This window comes from Peromyscus eremicus, chromosome 12, assembly GCF_949786415.1.
Source record: "Peromyscus eremicus chromosome 12, PerEre_H2_v1, whole genome shotgun sequence".
NCBI classification, from domain to species: domain Eukaryota; kingdom Metazoa; phylum Chordata; class Mammalia; order Rodentia; family Cricetidae; genus Peromyscus; species Peromyscus eremicus.
The window spans coordinates 56751434-56770214 of record NC_081428.1 but is presented as its reverse complement, the minus strand read 5'-3'; the positions used below and the strand labels follow the sequence as shown (position 1 = coordinate 56770214).

General features: G+C 46.8%; 1 protein-coding gene across 1 annotated transcript in view; it reads left to right on the top strand.

The window, feature by feature from the left end:
- Fstl1 (follistatin like 1) overlaps window positions 1-18781 on the top strand; it is a 53672-nt gene that overhangs the window by 18588 nt on the left and 16303 nt on the right. Inside the window, exon 3 of the mRNA XM_059277468.1 lies at window positions 16133-16237. Within this exon, the coding sequence (XP_059133451.1) occupies window positions 16133-16237 (105 nt within the window). The remainder of the gene's footprint in view (window positions 1-16132; window positions 16238-18781) is intronic.

The window sequence follows — 18781 nt, the reverse complement described above, 5'->3', positions numbered from 1 at the left end:
TTGTGTGCCCATGGCACTGGCCCACAGCGAAATCTAGATGTTCAGTACTTCCATAGCTCAGTCTACCGCCTTGCTCATATGTTCATATCGTCTGTGGACTTCAGTTATATATACAGTTCTAGAACATTCAGAGCCTCATAAAATCATACTTTCCCCTGCAAACCCCTCCTCTGATTCAGTAAGGTCGGAACTGAATACTGTTGAGAGCTGTGCTATTTGTATTTAGTTTGAATGGCTTCTCTAGCCACCAGGTAGCTACAACTGCTCCGGTGTGGCTAGTTCAAATGAGAAATATCCAATTATCTTCTTATGAGTTATTCATCAGATGAGCCCAGAACCACCCTGCCCCCTAAACGATACAGGCTCTTGCCGTTCATCTGTGTTTCCCACCAGAACTAGTTGATAAGATCCTGTTGCTGAAGGCACCACGCACTTTCACTGCAAGATAAAGAGACATCAGACTGTAACTAAGATGGATGCTTCCTTCCAACTGTCTAGCTTTCAGAGTTCAAAACAAAACACACTCCACGGGCTGCTAAAGGCATCAGTGGTCTTAACCAACTGTGAATCCTACAGACCCCAGTGACAGCCTGTCAGGTGAGATGGGCCCACCAGTGCTCCACAGCAGGGAATTCATGCTTGGCGTTGTAATTCCAGTTAAAAATCCACGGTTGAGGAGGCCTGAGGTCCAAGATGATAAGTTACTGTTGTGTAGCTGAATTTACATGATCCCGGGCTGTTTCAGGATATTTGTTTACAAACATAGGCAAATGCCGCTCTCAACTCTTATCCGAGGGTCATCTTTTTGCAGTGAGTGGTGGTGACTGCAGGGATCCATGGCTACTCTAAGTTCCTAGAGCAGTTGAGTACCCGGTCCTAACCAGGACATTGATGTCACCCTCTGTAAGTCTCAGGGAACATTGTAGAAGAGGAGACAGGAAGACCGCAAGAGTCAGAAGTTGGGGTAGAGCCCGGAAAATACTGTCTTCTGGGCAGGATTCAGCGGTTACCGTCATGACATCGAGGCAGCTGAGGTTGCCTCCAGTGGGCCCGCAGAAGACTAGGTCTCAGTCATCATTCAGGGATGGCAGAGGTATTCCTTCGACCCCTGCTCAACTGGTGGATTCTGGGGAAAGGGCACTCAATGTCTTCAGTCATGTACCCATGGTCCTACCGGGCTCCAGCAGACAATTCCAAACTCAAGGTCACACAGCTCGCCCTGATTATACTTGGTGGATCACCAAGCAAAACAGAAAGACCTATACAGAAGGGACTTACAGGAATTGGACGTGTAACAGGCATGGGTGGGATTTAGGAAAGAATGGAAGGAAGGTAGAGACAACCTGAATGCATTATGCTGGGGTGGGAAATTGTCAGAAGAGAAAGGTAATAAAAATATCTTTTAAAAATATACAGTTAACAGTCAGCAGTGGTGGTGCATACCTTTAATCCCAGCGGATCTCTGTGAGTTTGAGGATAGCCTGGTCTACAGAGGGAGTTCCAGGACAGCCGGGGCTACACAGAGAAACCCTGTTTCAAAAAAAAAAAAAAAAATTGGGGCTAGCGAGATGGCTCAGCAGTTAAGAGCACTGGCTGCTCTTCCAGAAGACCCAGGTTCAATTCCCAGCACCCACATGGCAGCTTACAACTGTCTGTAACTCTTGTCCCAGGGGACCCAACACCCTCACACAGACATACATGCAGGCAAAGCACCAATGTACATAAAATACAAATAAATAATTTTTTAAAAATGAAGTCAAAAGACAATATAAAAAATTATGTAGGGGCTGGAGAGATGGTTCAGTGGTTAAGAGCATTGACTGCTCTTCCAGAGGACCCGGATTCAATTCCCAGCACCCACATGGCAGCTCACAACTGTCTGTAACTCCAGGATCCAACACCCTCACACAGACATACATGCAGGCAAAACACCGAGACACATAAAATAAAAATAAATACATTATAAAAAATATGTAAGCTTTCTTAATAATACATTGAAATGGTAACATTTGGGAAATGTGGCTTTAATTTTTTTTTTTTTGCTTCTATTTGTTTTTGCAAAATGCTTCTTTTGCCTTTTCAGAAAAGTGGCTAGTATTGAATTAATAGACGACTTAACATTCTGAAGCTGGTATTCCATATCTGTTAGTTAAGAAGCGGTCCAGACAACGGTCACTTACGTTGGCTGCTTTTCTGGTCAGCAGACATACCTGACAAGTTAGAATGTTCCAGCAACAGCTCAGGGAGAACAGGCTTCTTTTGTCGCACAGTTTCAGAGAGTTCCGTCTGTGGCAGAGGAGAAGCCCCTCGTGCTGGGAACTCGCTCCTGTGGCTTCCTGTGGCCACCAACCAAGAAGCAGAGGAGAGACCAAATCAGGGACGGTCTAATCAACAAGGCCTGCCTTAGTGACCTACTTCCTAGCCAGGCCCTACCTCATCAAGGCTCCATGGCCTTCAAAACAGTGCCACAAGCCAAGGGCAAAATACTCAAAACGTGAGCCTGGGGTGGGAGACATTTCAGATTTGAGCTACAGCATCACTTAGCCATAGATTGCATTGGCATTGCCTTGTCTTGAATCACATTATTAGACCACGGTGTTTCTGTTCCTTGAAAGCCCACATCTGTGTTCACTCTTCACCCAAACTATGAGCTCTTCAAACATGCTGTGCTCTTCTCTGAGCCTCCGGTACATGGACATAGTGTGGTTTGGGGGAGAAAGGATATGGGTGTATGGTGTGTGTGGTGTGTGTGTGTGTGTGGTATGTATGTGATGGTGTGTGTGTGGTGTGTATGTGATGGTGCGTATGTGGTGGTGGTGGTGGTGTGTGTGTGTGTGTGTGTGTGTGTGTGTGGTGTGGTGTGTGTGTGGTGTGTATGTGGTTGTGTGTGTGTGTGTGGTGTGTATGTGGTGTGTGTATGTGTGTGTGTGGTGTGTGTGTGGTGGTGTGTGTGTGGTGTGTATGTGGTGGTGTGTGTGGTGTGTATGTGATGGTGTGTGTGGTGTGTGTGTGGTGTATATGTGATGGTGTGTGTGGTGTGTGTGTGGTATGTATGTGATGGTGTGTGTGGTGTGTGTGTGTGGTGTGTGTGTGGTGTGTATGTGGTGGTGGTGGTGGTGGTGGTGTGTGTGTGTGTGTGTGTGTGTGTGGTGTGTGTGTGTGGTGTGTATGTGGTGGTGTGTGTGGTGTGTATGTGGTGGTGTGTGTGGTGTGTATGTGATGGTGTGTGTGGTGTGTGTGTGGTGTATATGTGATGGTGTGTGTGGTGTGTGTGTGGTATGTATGTATGGTGTGTGTGGTGTGTGTATGTGTGTGTATGTGTGTGGTATGTGGTGTATGGGTATGTGGTGTACGTGTGTGTGGTGTGTGAGTGTGTGGTGTGTGAGTGTGTGGTGTGTGTGTGTGTGTGTGTGTGTGTGTTTGAATGTGTTTGTCATTTTAGTGCTTGATTGTTTGGCCTGTGTTTTTGTTTTTTCACTGTCTTGGAAATGGAGTTTCCTCATTTCACCTTGGACAGCCATTAGGCTTGTTCAAAGATTCATTTGTGTTTAGAGTCTTCCCTTTCTCCACAGGAACTGGTTTTATGTAGCTTTTCGTTGGTTCTAGAAAGATGGACATTTCTCAAATCAGAATTGTTAAAATCCTGGGGACTGCCAGATCTTCCCACCTGGCCGAGCAGAGAGTGAGCAATGGGTAAACATTGATCCTTATAAGTCATAAGGCGCCCTTATTACCTCAGAAATCTTGGAGAAGTTCCAGACTTGGCAGAGATCTGTACCCTCCTTTTCCAGTCTGAGAGTCTGAGCATGGGTACAGGTAAACGACGATGTTAGCCCAGGGGCTTCCAATCGCAAGCCAGAGTGGAGATCAGAGCTACCACCAGCATGGTTACGCAGTAACTCAGGCCAGAAAGTCCTATTAGATAGATGGCTGGAATGGCCAGCATCTGGGACGTTACTAGAGGATGCATCCTGGGTGGGCCTTACCCTCTAAACATCCTACAATTTTTGTAACTGTGCTTGTGGCTGAACCAGATGCTCATAATATTCAGCCTGGATCTATTATGCCTAAAATATAGTCATTTTTGCTGGTCTCCTGGGGGACCCTGACCTTTCCCTGCACTTCCTGACCACAGGATCCCAGAGCTTTTGGTTAAGGAGTGTGCAAGAATGTACCCCAAGAAATGCCCCCTCTTCAGGGGAGATTCATTAAGCCTTCCTGCTGGGAATGATTAACTGCTTTATCACCAGGAAGCAGTGCAGAGGAACCATCTTCCTTTGGTGACAATGTATGAAATGGGGTTATCTTTTTAGAGAAGCAGGTGAGAAGATTTATAATGACAAAGACCTGGAAGGATAGGTGCTCCCCTCACCCAAATTTCCCAGCATTCCAGTAGCAAAACCTCTAAGAATCTAGTTGAAGTGGGGCCACAAGAGGCAGTCCACATCCTGAGAAGTGATTGCTTAGATTTCTCATTGTTCCTAAGTTCATAGAGAGTTCCATTGGGATTTTTTAGTATCTCTATGTCCCATTGAAATTCAGTCCTCAAATCTGTAACTGGGTTTCTGGTGACCCACAGACATGAGATTAGCGTTCCGACTCTGTAATTTTCCCTCATAGACCTCATGATCAATGTGATTAGGGTTTTAGTTTGTGCCTGCCATCTGAGTGGAGCTCCGTTGTCTCCGTGGATAGGATAGATACAGAAAGCCACGTCCACAGACCCTTTTCGGCTTGTCCTGTATTATCTTCCCAGAGTTCCTGGCTGTAATGAAACAGAAACGGGGCTTGTGGCCTGGCCTCCCTGCCTGACCCTCAGCCTCAGAAGCGGAAACAGACTGCCCAGAGAACTTCCCTCCGACAACTTCCTGCTCCCTTCCTTGGGATGTCTCTGAAGGGAAGCATCACTGAAGGGTAGGATAGGGAGACAGGGAGAAGCTAGACAGGACCCAAGAGCCTGGAAGCCGGCAAGCTGCGGGAGTACCACCTGCCTCAAGCGATTCCCGGGAAGACTATTCCTGGAACTCCAGGTTTCTCCTGGCCAGCAGTTTCCATGGCAACCCAGTGTCTGAGCACTTCTAATTACATCTGTCTGCTTCTCCTAGAACCCTACTGAGCCACACACATATGGAGACTTCATTTAGTTGGGAGTTTCTGAGTTTTAACCCCTTCGACACTTTTAGACTAGAAAAACAACTTGTTGGGATACGGGAATCTTGCCAGCTGTTTTGCAACCCCACATCCCCCAAAAGAGTCTCAGGGCTCTGTCCCCATTTTTAAACCGGAGACCCGTGCTGCCCGACTACACCAGGTCTCCTAGATCCATTTTGCTCAGCATCTCTGACCTCCCTGACATCCCTGTTAGCCCCAGCCCCTGCTGTTGACAGAAGGCCTCAGTCTTGGTGGCCATCACAATCCCTTTGACAGTACCCAATCCCAGGGAAAACACCCTCCATAGGTTCAGCTTAAGTCCAGACCTTCCTCTCCAGTTCTCTTCCCAGTAAACGACAGCCCATTGTGAGGATAGCACATGAGTCAGGGTCGGGTGGTTGTGCTAGGAAACCCAGATGTTCTGCCAATAGCCAGGAGACCCAAATGTTCTGCCCCAAAAGAAGGGACAAAGCAAGGCAAGCCTCATTTCAGGTTTCAGTTTATTGAGCAGTCCGCTCCCTTCTACTTCCTAGGATAATGAAGGAGCAGGGTTCCTAGGAAGAGGTCGCCAAACAGCTGCCCCAAGGGACCAACCCATTCCACTGTGTCTCTCACCTCGTCTCACTTGCTTATCTTGGCCTCTCCTTCCCCCATGACTAGGCTGCCATGGTGTCAGGCCGCTATTTTCTTGCCCGAATGTATACCCTGTGGTCCCACCAGACTTCGCCCACCCTCCTTCTCTCCTTTCTTCTTCGTTCAGCATGTCTCAGCAGGAGCATACATGAATCATAGACAAGAGACATGACTGAAAGGCATTCCAGCCATCCAGTGCCTCTCCAGCTGCCTCATCTGTGCACATGTGCCCACAGAGACACACACCTGCCAGCGTCTTCTGTGGGTCTCAGACAGTCTCAGATTGGTAGAATTCCAGGCTGAATGCTAATGGTCTGGTGGAGATTTGTGGGGTCTTCGGTCTCAGTCTGCAGAAGAATCCACCCTTGGGTTGGTTCCAGGAAAGGAGCTGGTACTGAACCTTGCTGTCCCAACCCAGAGGGATGCCACCCAAGTTTGCCTTTAACTATTACTTCGGGTTGATTGAGTGACGTGGGTGACAAAAGGACACTAACGCTGTTTTGTTTTGTTTTGTCTTTCGAGACAGGGTTTCTCTGTGTAGTTTTGGTGCCTGTCCTAGAACTCACTCTGTAGACCAGGCTGGCCTTGAACTCACAGAGATCCACCTGCCTCTGCCTCCTGAGTGCTGGGAGTAAAGGCATGCACCACCATGGCCTGGCATTAAAGCTTTACTTTTGTCTTCCAGAAGGTTGTAGCTCAGCTGGAAAGAAAAAAATATATACAGTCAACTAATGTTTTAAATAAATTATCAAATAGGTTCATATGAGGGGGAATTGCAGATCAGACAAGGAAGGCGGTATTCATAACAATCAGAAAGAAAGGCTCGTTGAGGAGGAAGCCTGAGCTAAACCTTGAAGGACAGGAAGAATTTAAGGAAGCCAGACCATAAATCAGACTTCCCAGATGGTGATAGTGTTTTTTTAGCTGGTCTTGTGGGACATTCTCTGCCCATCTGAAAGCTAAAGACTCACCTAGCAATCTCTCATAGCACCGACATTTTCAAAGGGTAATGAGCTCTCGCGTGGACTTGGAAACCCCCAAGAGCCCGGGTTTGTGCCTTTCACCTGTCCTGGCCACTTACTCTACTCCGAGGTCCCTCCCTCTGCTCTCCGCAGTCAGGGAGTCTAAAAAGGCCATGAGGCCAAGGAGGCCAAGACCACCCTCAAAGTGAAGTCACACGAGAGAGAGGGAAAGACCACATGCTGTGAACTTGTTAATGTGTCTTAAGTGAAGACTGGTGTATGAGAGTCAGGCAGCCAACGTGCATGGGAACCACTCTGCAGGACAGTGGCTTCTCTTCAGAATAGGGGAGTATGGTGGCTTGAATAAGAGTGCCCCCCCCAATAGACTCTTAGATTTGAATTCTTAGTCACTATTTGAAAGGATTAGAAGGTCTGTGACCTTGTTAGCGGAAGTGTGCCTCTGTGTCATGAGGTGGGCTTTGAGAGTCTCATTAACTCTCAGCTACTTCTCCAGCACCATGCCTGCCTTCCACCTTGCTCCCCACCATGATGATAACGGACTAACCCTCTGAAGCTGTAAGCCAGCCGCCAATTCAATGCTTTTTTTCCTAAGAGTTGCCTTGCTCATGGTGTCTCTTCACAGCTGTACAGCACTGACTAAGACAGGGAGCCGTATGCAAATTGGGATAATGGAATTAAGCGGCAGATAGGGGTGAGGGGTAGAGTACACTACTCCCCAATCAAGATAGCTACTGTGGGTTTTTGCCACAGCCAGTTCCTTCCCTGGCAAGTGTGTGTTGCCAACAACTGCCACCCAGGTACTGCTGGAATTGACTATCAGAGCAAGATGCCTCTTGGTTTTATCCCTCTCCCCTCTCCCTCCCACCAAATCAGAACAAAGAACTCTGCATTCCACTCAGAATTCTTAAGAATGAATGCTAATTGGTTCCTGGCTAGGGATGCCTGGGGAGATGGAGGGTCAGCTTGGGAATGAGAGCAAGCAGGGATGTAGGTCCAGATGTGGCTCTCACTGCAGGGGATGGATGCTTCTAAAACTGGCTGTCTGGGATGGCTCAGTCAGCCCATCCTGGAGCCTTCACCACCCAGAATTGAGAGTATTGGGGATTTAGGTGTGGGGAAATTTTTTTTTTTTTTTAAAAGAAACTCTCGACCAACCATTTTTCTTGAACTACATGTGGAAATAATTAGAGCATGAATGCGGAGTAAATGTGAGGCCTGGCAGCGTGAGACATACTTCAGTGACAGGTTCTTGGCAGGAAAGGAGGCTCTGCATCGCCAGTGAATTTCCGTTAGCCATTTTCTCTTTCTTCCCCCACTCTTTCTTTCTTACAAGGCAAACATAAGTCGAGTTAAAACTCAATTAGTAGCATGCTAGTGGGGGGTAGAAAGTTCCAGCAGGTTCCTCATGGGGGAACTCAGCCCGTTGGTATCCATTGTTGTTTGCCTCTAGGACAGGGGTTCTGAGCCTTCCTAAGACTTCAACCCTTTAATACAGTTTCTCATGTGGTGGTGACCGCCCCCCATCCCCCCCCACACACACACCACAAAATTATTTCGTTGCTACTTCAAAACTGTAATCTTGCTACTGTTATGAATCATAATGTAAATATCTGATATGCAGGGTGATCTTAGGTGACCCCTGAGAAAAGATAGGTCAACCGCAAAGGGGTCATGACCCACAGGCTGAGAACCACTGCTCTAGAGTGATCCAAGAGGGAGTGGAAAAGCATTGCTTATGAAGTCCTTAGATTCTAAGGACCTACTCTGATGCCTCCAGCAAAAAGCTTTGAAATGCCATCAAGTTGGCATGTATACAAGCTGGTCATGGCAGACATGCCTACAATCCCAGTACCCTGGAGACTGAGGCAAAAGGATTGCTGCTAGTTCAGTACCAACCCTGACCTATATACATGGCGTGTTTGAGGTAAATCAGGGCTACCTAGTGAGACCCTGTCTCAAAAAGTCTGTAGAAAAACCTTTCTCTTAGTGGGGGCATTCTAGTGAGCTTACTTGGGAGATTAAACATTTGATATTCCGGCTCACATGGAGTGGTAAATGTGTGAGCTAGTTAATCGAGTTCAAACAATATAAGGGACCTGGGCATCATGTCCAACCCTTGCATATCATAGATTGGTAAACTGAGGCTCGAAGATGTTAAGCTTCTTCCCTAGGTCACACCACCAGGAGGCAGGCACATTTCTAGAGTCCTACTTCAGGTCTGTCTCTTGGGGACTAGTTCAGAGCTGTGATGCTCTCAGCGTCCCATCCTACCATTTACCAAATCACTTCTCACGCAATCGTATTCATCTTTGGAGCTTGCTCTCAAGTAGCTGGGCTTCTCCCCATCTTTCTGAATCTTCCTCCTCCACTTTTCTGGTTGCTTTACCTTCAGAGCCCCCGTGCTGTGGGCACGCTGTTGACTGCAGAGAAATGAAAGAGTCTGCAACCCAACCTGTACTCTGCTTGCCAAGCCCTGTACTCTGGCCCACTCCTGTATCTGCCCAGAGGGAAGGTGTCCTTTCTAATTGCAGAGACCCCTCGTGGGCTGATAGGCGCATGCTCCGCGATCCTTGGACTGTTTTCGATTTCCCTCCCCAGCTGTCCTCAGCCCTCCACCCTACCCTTTCCTCCTGAGCCCATGTGTTCCTCTTCCCCCACCTCTCACTCCTACACAGATGACATCCAGATGTGCGTCTCTGTCCCTGTTTTAGCTGTCAGTGGGATGTCCTACTGTCTGCTTAGACTTGTGCCCACACCTGACTCATCACTGCCTGTCTGGTGCTCACCCTACCCTCTTGCCAAGGCTGCATCTCTGACAGAGACATTCCTCTACTGGCTGGTCCCCCAAGACCAAAAGCCTCCTCCCCAGCTCTCGGGCTCACTCCTTCCTTCCCCTATATCCAGTGTATTGCCAGGCCGCAATATTCTTTAGAAAGTTCTGGATGTCTTTCAACCATATCTCTACCCTCCTCCCCTGAGGAGGTCTCTGAGTGCTCCCAATCCTTTCTCCTCTGTTTCTCCACGTGTCTACAGGGTCTATGGGCCGACCCTGCCATCCTGTAGGGAGTAGTATGAGCCCCATCTTCAGAGCGGGTCCCCTGTTTGCAGCCTTGCAGGTGTCTACATGACAGTCTCACCACCCAGCTGCATTAGCAACCTCACAAAGATGGAGGCCACATCCTCAGTTCCTTTTAGACTTGGGCTATGTCCCTGTGTCATGCTGGTCACAGACTATTATCTTGATTAGGTTTTTTTTGTTGTTTTGTTTTGTTTTTTGTTTGTTTGTTTTTGAGGCAGAGTGTCACTTTGTTTCCTGTTGGGGTCCACAAAGGCTTGACCACGTGCATGGTCACCAGGTGTCTGGGATGGTCTGTACTTGGCTGTGCTGTGGGGGAGGTCTTTTGCTCCACCCCTTGGCATTCCTTTAAAAGCCCTTTAGAAGAGACAGACGGGGCCAGTGGGTTTTGACCCAGGCCCTCCCGAGTTATCCTGTGTTTCTGTCTCTCTCCTCTATATTTCTAGCTACATAGTTCTCACTTCTCCCTGCTCAAGAGTACCCTGGGGGGAAAAGTGGGAGCAGGTCCCCCACAGTTTCCTAAGCTAGTATGGAACTCCCAGACTAAGGTGATTTTCCTCACTCAGAGCTGGGGGGTTCGGGTGTGCTCACCACCATACCCAGCTGTGTCTTCATGATGTAGCCCTGGTTGGCTTCGAACTCTCCTTGTAGAGCAGGCTGGCCTCAGACTCACAGAGATCTGCCTGCCTCTGCCTCCTGAGTGCTGGGTTTGCAATTGTGTGCTGTTACCATTCTTTAATGAATATGGACCATTCTTTAATGAATATGGGCATTCATCGGTTCTAATTTTAAATACATTTAAATTATTTACTCTTCTTGCTTGAAGAAGCCTGGAAAACTATGTCTACGCCCTACATTGGTAGTTAAAATGGACAAAAATCTTAGACTGAAGACTAAAGAACAGAAAATGAATCTCTTGTGAAAGTCTACTAGGAAAATTTGGAACAGATAAGTGTTCTGTGCTTGGAAGTTTCACCCAGGCATTCTGAACTTTGGTATACAAAAATTTTATGTATTTGAGATAAACAACTTGATGATTTTTTATATTCGTATTTTTGGTTGTGAGCCTAGCCTTTAGCAGCTGAACCATCTCTCCAGTCTAGTGTTTTTATATTCATATACAATCAAGCTAATTAATACATCTGTTACCTCGAAGTAGTTACTATTGTGTGCATGCCCTGAGAAGATTGAAAGTCCCTTTTCTCGGCGAATTAAAAACAGCCATTACAGTGTAGTTTAAAGTATATATATATTTATACCATAGTCTGCAGAAACTTCTCATCTTGTATAATTGAAACTTTGTATTCCCAAATGCCATTTGATGTGAAAACTGTTCCCTGAGATTGGGTCTGTGGGAGCCAAAGTATGCAAGCCACTTAGCCCTGGCTTGAGATAAGCCATATGTACACAGGCTATTCTGCGCGGCTCTGACAGACTACAGGCCCAAACCATTGTTAGAAAGGTCTTGTTCAAGAAGGAAACAATGGAGCAAATGGAGAGTTGGATTGAGCTGGATGCTAATTAAGCATCTGTTTCAGTGCTTTGACTTGGCAAGTCCCTCCCAGAACCCTGCCCCCTCCCCAAACATTCAAGCTTTTAGGCTTCTCAAAACCTGCATGTGGCCCTGGTATGTTAAACTTGAGATAAGGCATTGGCTGGGAACGCACCCAAGCAAAGGACACTTAAGTGTGGAGTTGGCACGAATGTTTTGGTTCCTGCCAAGCCAATCAGAACTACTGTTGTAGAGCGTCTCTCTCTCTTGCACTTCTTCGGTCCACGGTGCTCTAGCACATTCCTTTTCAGAGCAGGGGAGCAGAGACTGCATGGGGTCATGTGATGGATGCTCCAGCTAGATTTTAGCAGCTGGAAGAGGTTTCATTTTCTCCCTCACGTTCTCCACCTTTACTGTGGGCTTGTACTCCAGGAGGGCTGTGTGCACAGCCAGCATCCCATCCCTGTGTCCCCGACCCCGTCTCCCCAGTTCTGGAGATCCATTTGACCCCAGCTCCATGGCACTCTGCATCGGAGAGGCACTGAGAGTCTCGTGAAGTTTCCATGGCTAATTCTAGCGAAGCAAGGAGAGCCCTTCCTGTGTCCACAGCGGCTCTGCCACAGAACAGTGGCAAATGGGGCTGGATATCCACCTTGGCATTAGCAAGACAGAGGGGGGGAGGGGGCTGGGAAGGGGAAAAGAACTAAGAAGATGGTCCTGACCCAGTTCCAATTAGTGAAGTGATGCTGTATTAAGCTGACATTTATGGCTTTGCTCATGAGCTTCCATCCTTGCCAGAGCACATGGTTCCTGCAGAAACTGTTTTACTTTGCAAGGCTCTTCAGAAACATTTCCATGTGTGTTTTCTGCTGTTCGGCCCAGAGACTCAAACACAGGATCACCTCTGCCGGTTTTGCAAATAACCTCCTTTCTCATTTGCTTGCAAATAAATAAATACACAAATACGTAAAATCATTGCAGGTCTGTAAGACCTCGGGCTGAAGATGATCTTTTTCTTGGCTTTGATTTGTAGACAAAGTGGTTCATTGGAAAGAGGCTGAAGTTGAGAGCTGGAGGCCAGGGCATAGTGTCACCTGAGGATAGTCATCATGCCAAGATTTCAAATCTGGAAGAGCCTAGAGTCAAGCTCCTTTTAGAGAGACAAAGGGGTGGCGGGGGGTGGGGGGGGGGTGGGGATAGAAAAAATAACCTGAGCTGAGCAGTGGTCAAGAGCACTTGCTGCCCTTCCAGGGGACCGAAGTTCAGTTCCCAACACCCATGTTTGCTAGTTCATGACCACCTGTAACTCAAGCTCCAGGGGATCCAATACCCTCTTCTGGCATCTTTGGGTACCCACAGCATATCCTCACACAGGATGCACACACACAAATGCATAAATTAGAAACTGTTTTAAGTTTAAACTGATTTAAAAATTGCCGTGCAAGCCCACAGCAGCGTTAACATGCAAGAGCTGACAGAGAACGTTTTCAACCGGTAAAAGGCGGAACGGTTGGGCATTCGTTTGCCCAGAGGAATTTGTAGTGTGAAAATTAGCCGTGAGACTAGCCCTTCCAAGTCTGACTTGCCATGCACATGCAGAAAACAACATGGACACAGGTTAGACTGCCTCCCCAGACGGGCAGATCATCCTTCTGCCCCTGGTCACCCTCTTCTCCCTCAGAGCCGCAGCGGCCAGGAAGGCTCTTCCGCATTGCGGCTCTGGGCTGTGTGAGACAAAGAGAGAGATTGCCACCTATTGACCGACGCGTCACCTGCAGAGAGAATGCTTGTGTAACTCCCAGCTTCCCGATCCCTGAGCTCTGTCAAAGGCCCTCCAGGGGTTGCTGGGCCCTGTGCTCTCAGCGGTATCTTTCCACCGTGAGGACAGGGAAGGATGAGGATATGACAGTCCAAGGTGGCCGTGACAGCATTTCAAGGGGAAAACTGAAAATAAATCACCCGCTGTAGTGACAGCCACTTCCTGTTGTGTAGCACACAGCAGGTCCCATTTAATTCGCAGCACAGTTCCAGCCATCAGCATTTCATATTTGCACCGGAGGAATCAGGTTTCAAGAGACTGCCTTGCTCATGGCCATGGCCGTGACGGATATGGAAGAGGGTTGGATATGAGAGTCGGGTATCAACTCCAAATGCCTAATGCACTCAGTACGGTCTCCTTACCCTTCCTATTGTATTACTCATACCCCCACTATAATTCCCCTAACCTTAAGTCATATGGACTTAAAAAGAAACTAAATATAGAAGAATCATTTCCCTTTGGTTGGAGGAAAATCCAACTCTGTCACTTTTTGTAACGGGGCCTCTAAGGTCAGATTCCTCACCGGTAAAATGGGGAGAATATGGCATCAGAATTAGGGACTTATGGAGCTTAAGTAGCACCACCTGTGGTAGGTCACTTTGCAGGATGCCAGGTGGTTATGAATGGGTGCCTAGTCACCAGTGAGCTGAATACAGGCTCCTCTTTTTTTTTGGTTTTGGGACCTAAGGTAAATTATTTGACCTTTTGGAGCCTGAATGTCCCCATTTGTAAAATAGGGCTAGTAATACTATCCATGTTCTTATTGGGTTCGTCATGCAGTAAGGTGAAATTGTGTGTATAAAAACATTTTGCAAGTTTTAGTCGAACTCTTCAAATATTAGTTGTTAGGGTGCAAGAAAAAGGTATTCTTCTCCAAACATATTTTTGAGAACCACTTCTGCAAATGACTTCTGTTGAGTCCAGCCTCCACAGAACAGCTTTTGTTTGTAGTATTTATCAAAAAAGGGTGGGGTGAAACAGCTCAGCAGGTAAAGGCACTTGCGGCCAAGCCTGACAACCTGAGTTCAATCCCTGGAACTCACCTGATGGAAAGAGAGACTCCACTCCCACAAGCTGTCCTCTGACTTCCGCACATACCCTGACGGGTGCACCCCTACCCCACACAGATAAATACACAATAAGCACACACACGAGACAAAATGCTCTGAATGCTCCAGGCTCGTCTGCAAGCAGCATGTAAGCTATTCCCATTGATCACACTTTTTTTGTGCTATATTTACTCCTGTTTCACAGATGAGGAAATGCATGGCTGGAAGAATCCGAGGGACTAATTAGGGACACATGGGGAGTGCACATTTGAGTGCAGACATATGGCCAAGCTCACTGTTGTGTGCATTTGTGCATCTCTTGCTCATTTGATGGGCCCATGGGTTAAAGAGTTCTGGGTGGGGAAAGAGACCACCCGAGTTATCTTTTACAACAATCAGCAATCGCTTTTTCTCTTCCCAGCTAGCTTTGCTTTATTCTCCGAGGCACAGCTCCCACAAGAAGGGGGGCCCGGTCTGGATTTTATCCACATACACTCGCACTCCCTACCCCCACCCTCCACCCCCGTTTAGGAAACAGAGCTCTAAATCCATTCCTCCAACCTTCAGAGAAATACTTCCTCTTTTCTTCACTGCTAGCTTTTTTGAATTCTACTTAGCAATATTAAAGAAAAAAACAAAAAACTGGTTTAGCAACAGCAGGAAAACCAATGAGATGTGAAAATGCAAATAAGCTCTAGACCAATGAGAGCCCTGCACGGCAGGCAAGCTGGCTTATGGGAGAAAAGAATAACCTGGAGTTTGCAAAGTAGCCTCCAGGTGGCAGCAGAGCAGCTATTTTTGGACCGGTCTCACGGATCTCAAGCTCTGCGATTTTTGGGCTTTGTTTTAGTTTGTTTTTGACCTGTTCTTGGTTCCCCGTTTAAGAAATCTTCTGTTACAACCTCGTGGGTATGAGTTTTTAGATGACACGGTCGGCGTGGGCTAGAAGCATGAACTTTGCGTTCACCCTGGTCATTCCTAGGCTGTTACGGAGCCAGCTCCAGCCCAGCAGGGTTAGGCCCAGAAGCTTGTAGCACTTCAGCCTGCCCAGCCTAGCTGAGGACAGAATCCCGTTCTCTGTTTATCCACCACTACTGCAGGGCTGAATGGTGAAAGGTGGGGCTGGCCCTCTACCACCAGTGAACGGGAGTAAAGGAGTGTGCCACCAACAAACCGGTGCCCATCAAAAGCCGCATTTTCATGTGGCTTATTACAGGCCTTCCTTTCCTTGCGGTTCTGTTACATGTGTCTGAACAGGAATCCTGACCAGCAAAAGGCTTGTGGGCCCTTCTACTCTCTTTGGGGTGGTTTGGTCCTGTTATCTTATAGCCTGGGCACATACAGTGGCTGAATATCAAACAATAGCATGTCCACGTTTTAGCCATCCTCCTCCTGGCCTCTGAGATGGTATTGCTGTGAACATCTCTTGGTGTTAAAATGTCTGGATGTGTCTCCAGTGTTTCCATTTCTTCCTGGCGTAGTCTTCTCATGCTTAAAGAATCAGTTAAGGGTGTGGAAACTTCAGAAAGCCTCACCCGATTCTCTCATACACACCTGCTCCCTGGGGCTACACTGGCACGTCCATACGTGTTCTAGATACTTCCTCGCAGGGAGTCACAGAGTTCATGAGGTCAAAGACTGCCCTTTGCATCAGCCCTTAGCACAGGGCTAGCTTTATCACAGATGCTCAATGCGTATCTTTTTTAAATGAGGGAAAATGCAAGAAAGTTGTTCTTGCTTTGCTCTTAGGGGAGCAATCTGGGGTTCCTGAACCTGAGCCAGAACAGTGCCTGTGAGATCAGTGTCCATTCTTGGAGGACAGCTTTAGGCAGACCAGAGTCCCAAGCCTGAAAGGTCATCACCACCATTGTTTTATCCTGTAGTGGGCTCGTCTCAGTAATGTGGCTTCCCTTATGATTTGTATTTTAGGAAGAACCAAGGAGCAAATCCAAGATCTGTGCCAATGTGTTTTGTGGAGCTGGCCGGGAATGTGCAGTCACAGAGAAGGGGGAGCCCACGTGCCTCTGCATTGAGGTAGGTCATGACATCCGGCATGGAGGACAGCGACTGTGGAAAGTTCCAGGGACCCCATCATTTCTATAAATGCAGAGCTTATCTATCCCAAAGACACATGGAAGGTTGCCCCTAGGGTTAAGAGTGAAATCCCTGATTTTTAATTAAATTTTAAAAGAGATGCTTTTCATTTATTTAAAAAAAAATGTTTAGGGAGGCTAGAGAGCTAACTCAGTAGGAAACATGCTTGCTGTATTCAGAGCCTCAGGACCCACACAGATGCCTGGTGTGGTAGCAGGAGTCTGTGACCCCAGCACTGAGGGAGAGAGGCAACTCCATGGAGTTCGTTGACCAGTCATTCTAGCCAAATCCTGAACTTCAGACTTAATGAGAACTCTATCTCAGAAAATTATACAGAGTACAACCAAGGACAATACCCAATATGGACCTCTGGCTGCTATACACATGTGTGCATGTGCACATGTGTGTACACACACACACACACACACACACACACACACACACACACACACACACGTATATATGCAAGGAAATGGAACCAGTTTAGATGTCCACCACCAGATGGACAGATGATGAAAACTGTAGTCCATGAACACAATGAAATATTATTCAGCTGTCAAGAAAATTGGCATTTGTAGGAAAATAGATGGACCTGGAAGATGTGATATTAAGTAAGGTGATTCAAACTCAGAAAGAAAACATACAAGAGGTGTAAGAGTGGGTGTGGTCTAAAAGGTAAAAATGAGGTTGAGAGAGTTGTGTTAAACTGTGGTAGTAGGTGAGGAAGGATGGTATTAAATTAAGGATTGTTTTATGTGTCAAATAGTATAGGTATTTAGACATTGTACTACCAAAAAACTCTCAGTTCTCACTAGTCTGAGGAAATGGCATTAACAGCTTTTCTACATACCAGAGTTTCCACTATTTTATACAAAATACTATTTCCACACATAGGTCTGTGCAATGTGTACATTGTACTCTTTGATGTGCCTGTGGCAGCCTCCCAGATCAACACAGATTTTAACGTTTTTAAACAGCCGAATAATATTTAGTGATGTAAATTTATTCATCGTTTCCTTAGAGATGGATATTTAAGTGGTTATCTGGGTTGTTTACCCCCACAACAACAGCATCCTTTTGCCAGTATCCTTTATTTCTTAGTATTCATTATCCTTTATTTCTTAGTATTGAAGGCCACTGGGGGCCTGCTGGGTCAAAGGATATGCAAATTTTTAAATTATCAGACAGAATGTGGGCTTTGAAGTTTTTTTTCTAAATGGCATTTGAAAGGCAAAATGAGCCTTTGAGAAATAGGCAAGACTTTAATAAATTTTCATTCTTAATGTGAATATAAATAGCACTGGCCATGGGCTTTTTCTCCCTTTCTATCAAGCCGCTCCATACCCTGGAAATGGGTTTTTCTGTAAATACTATTCTGTTAGTCTCTGGCCCCTGATTCTTTGCATCCAAATGGAGAGTGTACCAGCTTGAATCCTACAACCTGATCCCACTGGGATCCCTTCACCCTGGCAGCCTGCACTAGAAGGATGCTGACCACCATGTGGTAACGTAAATTAGACTCTGGCAATAGTCTCAGCTTGTCCATACATAACTGTGTAATTTTTGAACAAACAAAGTCCCAGGAATTGCTGTAAAGACAAGCCCATGTTGGTTTTGTTCAGCACCCAAAGCATAGTAAGCACTCCATAGTAAATGTTGGCCGAGTGAATAAATGAAGTTCTCCTTTCTTCATGTATGAAATGGAGGGGTTGGACTTCTTTCCTGACTCAGGAAGGGGGTCCAACCATTTTAACATCTGTTTTCTTGTCCTTGTACCTCCAGTAGCCCTAGTCTGCCTACAAGCCAGATGAGCTTTAGTCCGTATTTCTGTCCATAATGACTTCCTGTAACCTTTCACCCTCATTGTCAGCCTTACGACAGTGGTTAGGAAATTAGATCAAAAGCTGAACGGCTCCCAAACACTACAGAGCACAAGAAATCCCTGCCATTTGGCCCTGGAAGAATTGGGGGGCATGGGGTTGCATACATTTGTGCATGTAGTTTCCATGCCCCCAACTCTCAGCTCTGACTCTTTCCTATCATGGAAAATAGGATTACTCTGCTTCTGTTTCCATAACAGAATGCCTGAGCTGGGCACTTTCTAAATCATAGAAGTATACTTTCCCCCATTTTGGAGGCTGTGACATGCATGATCAAAACAGATTCGTTTAATGTCTGTCGAGGGCCTGGTCTCTGCTTGCAAAGGAACCCTTGAGCACAGTGTTCTCACATGGCAGATGATAGAAGGGCCAAAGGGCCAAATGCTGTGTGAAACCCCTTTGTAAAGGCCTTAATTCCATTCCTGAGGAAGGCGCTCTGGTGACATCATCATCTCCCGGAAGCCTAGCTTCTCTGTGTTATTGCACTAGGGATACGTGTAATACGATATTTCAGCCAAAGGAGGGTGTTCGTGTACTTGCATCTTGGCATTGGACCAGGATGGACGGAGGGGCATGGAGAACTCAAGGTGGTGGGATGCCTGTT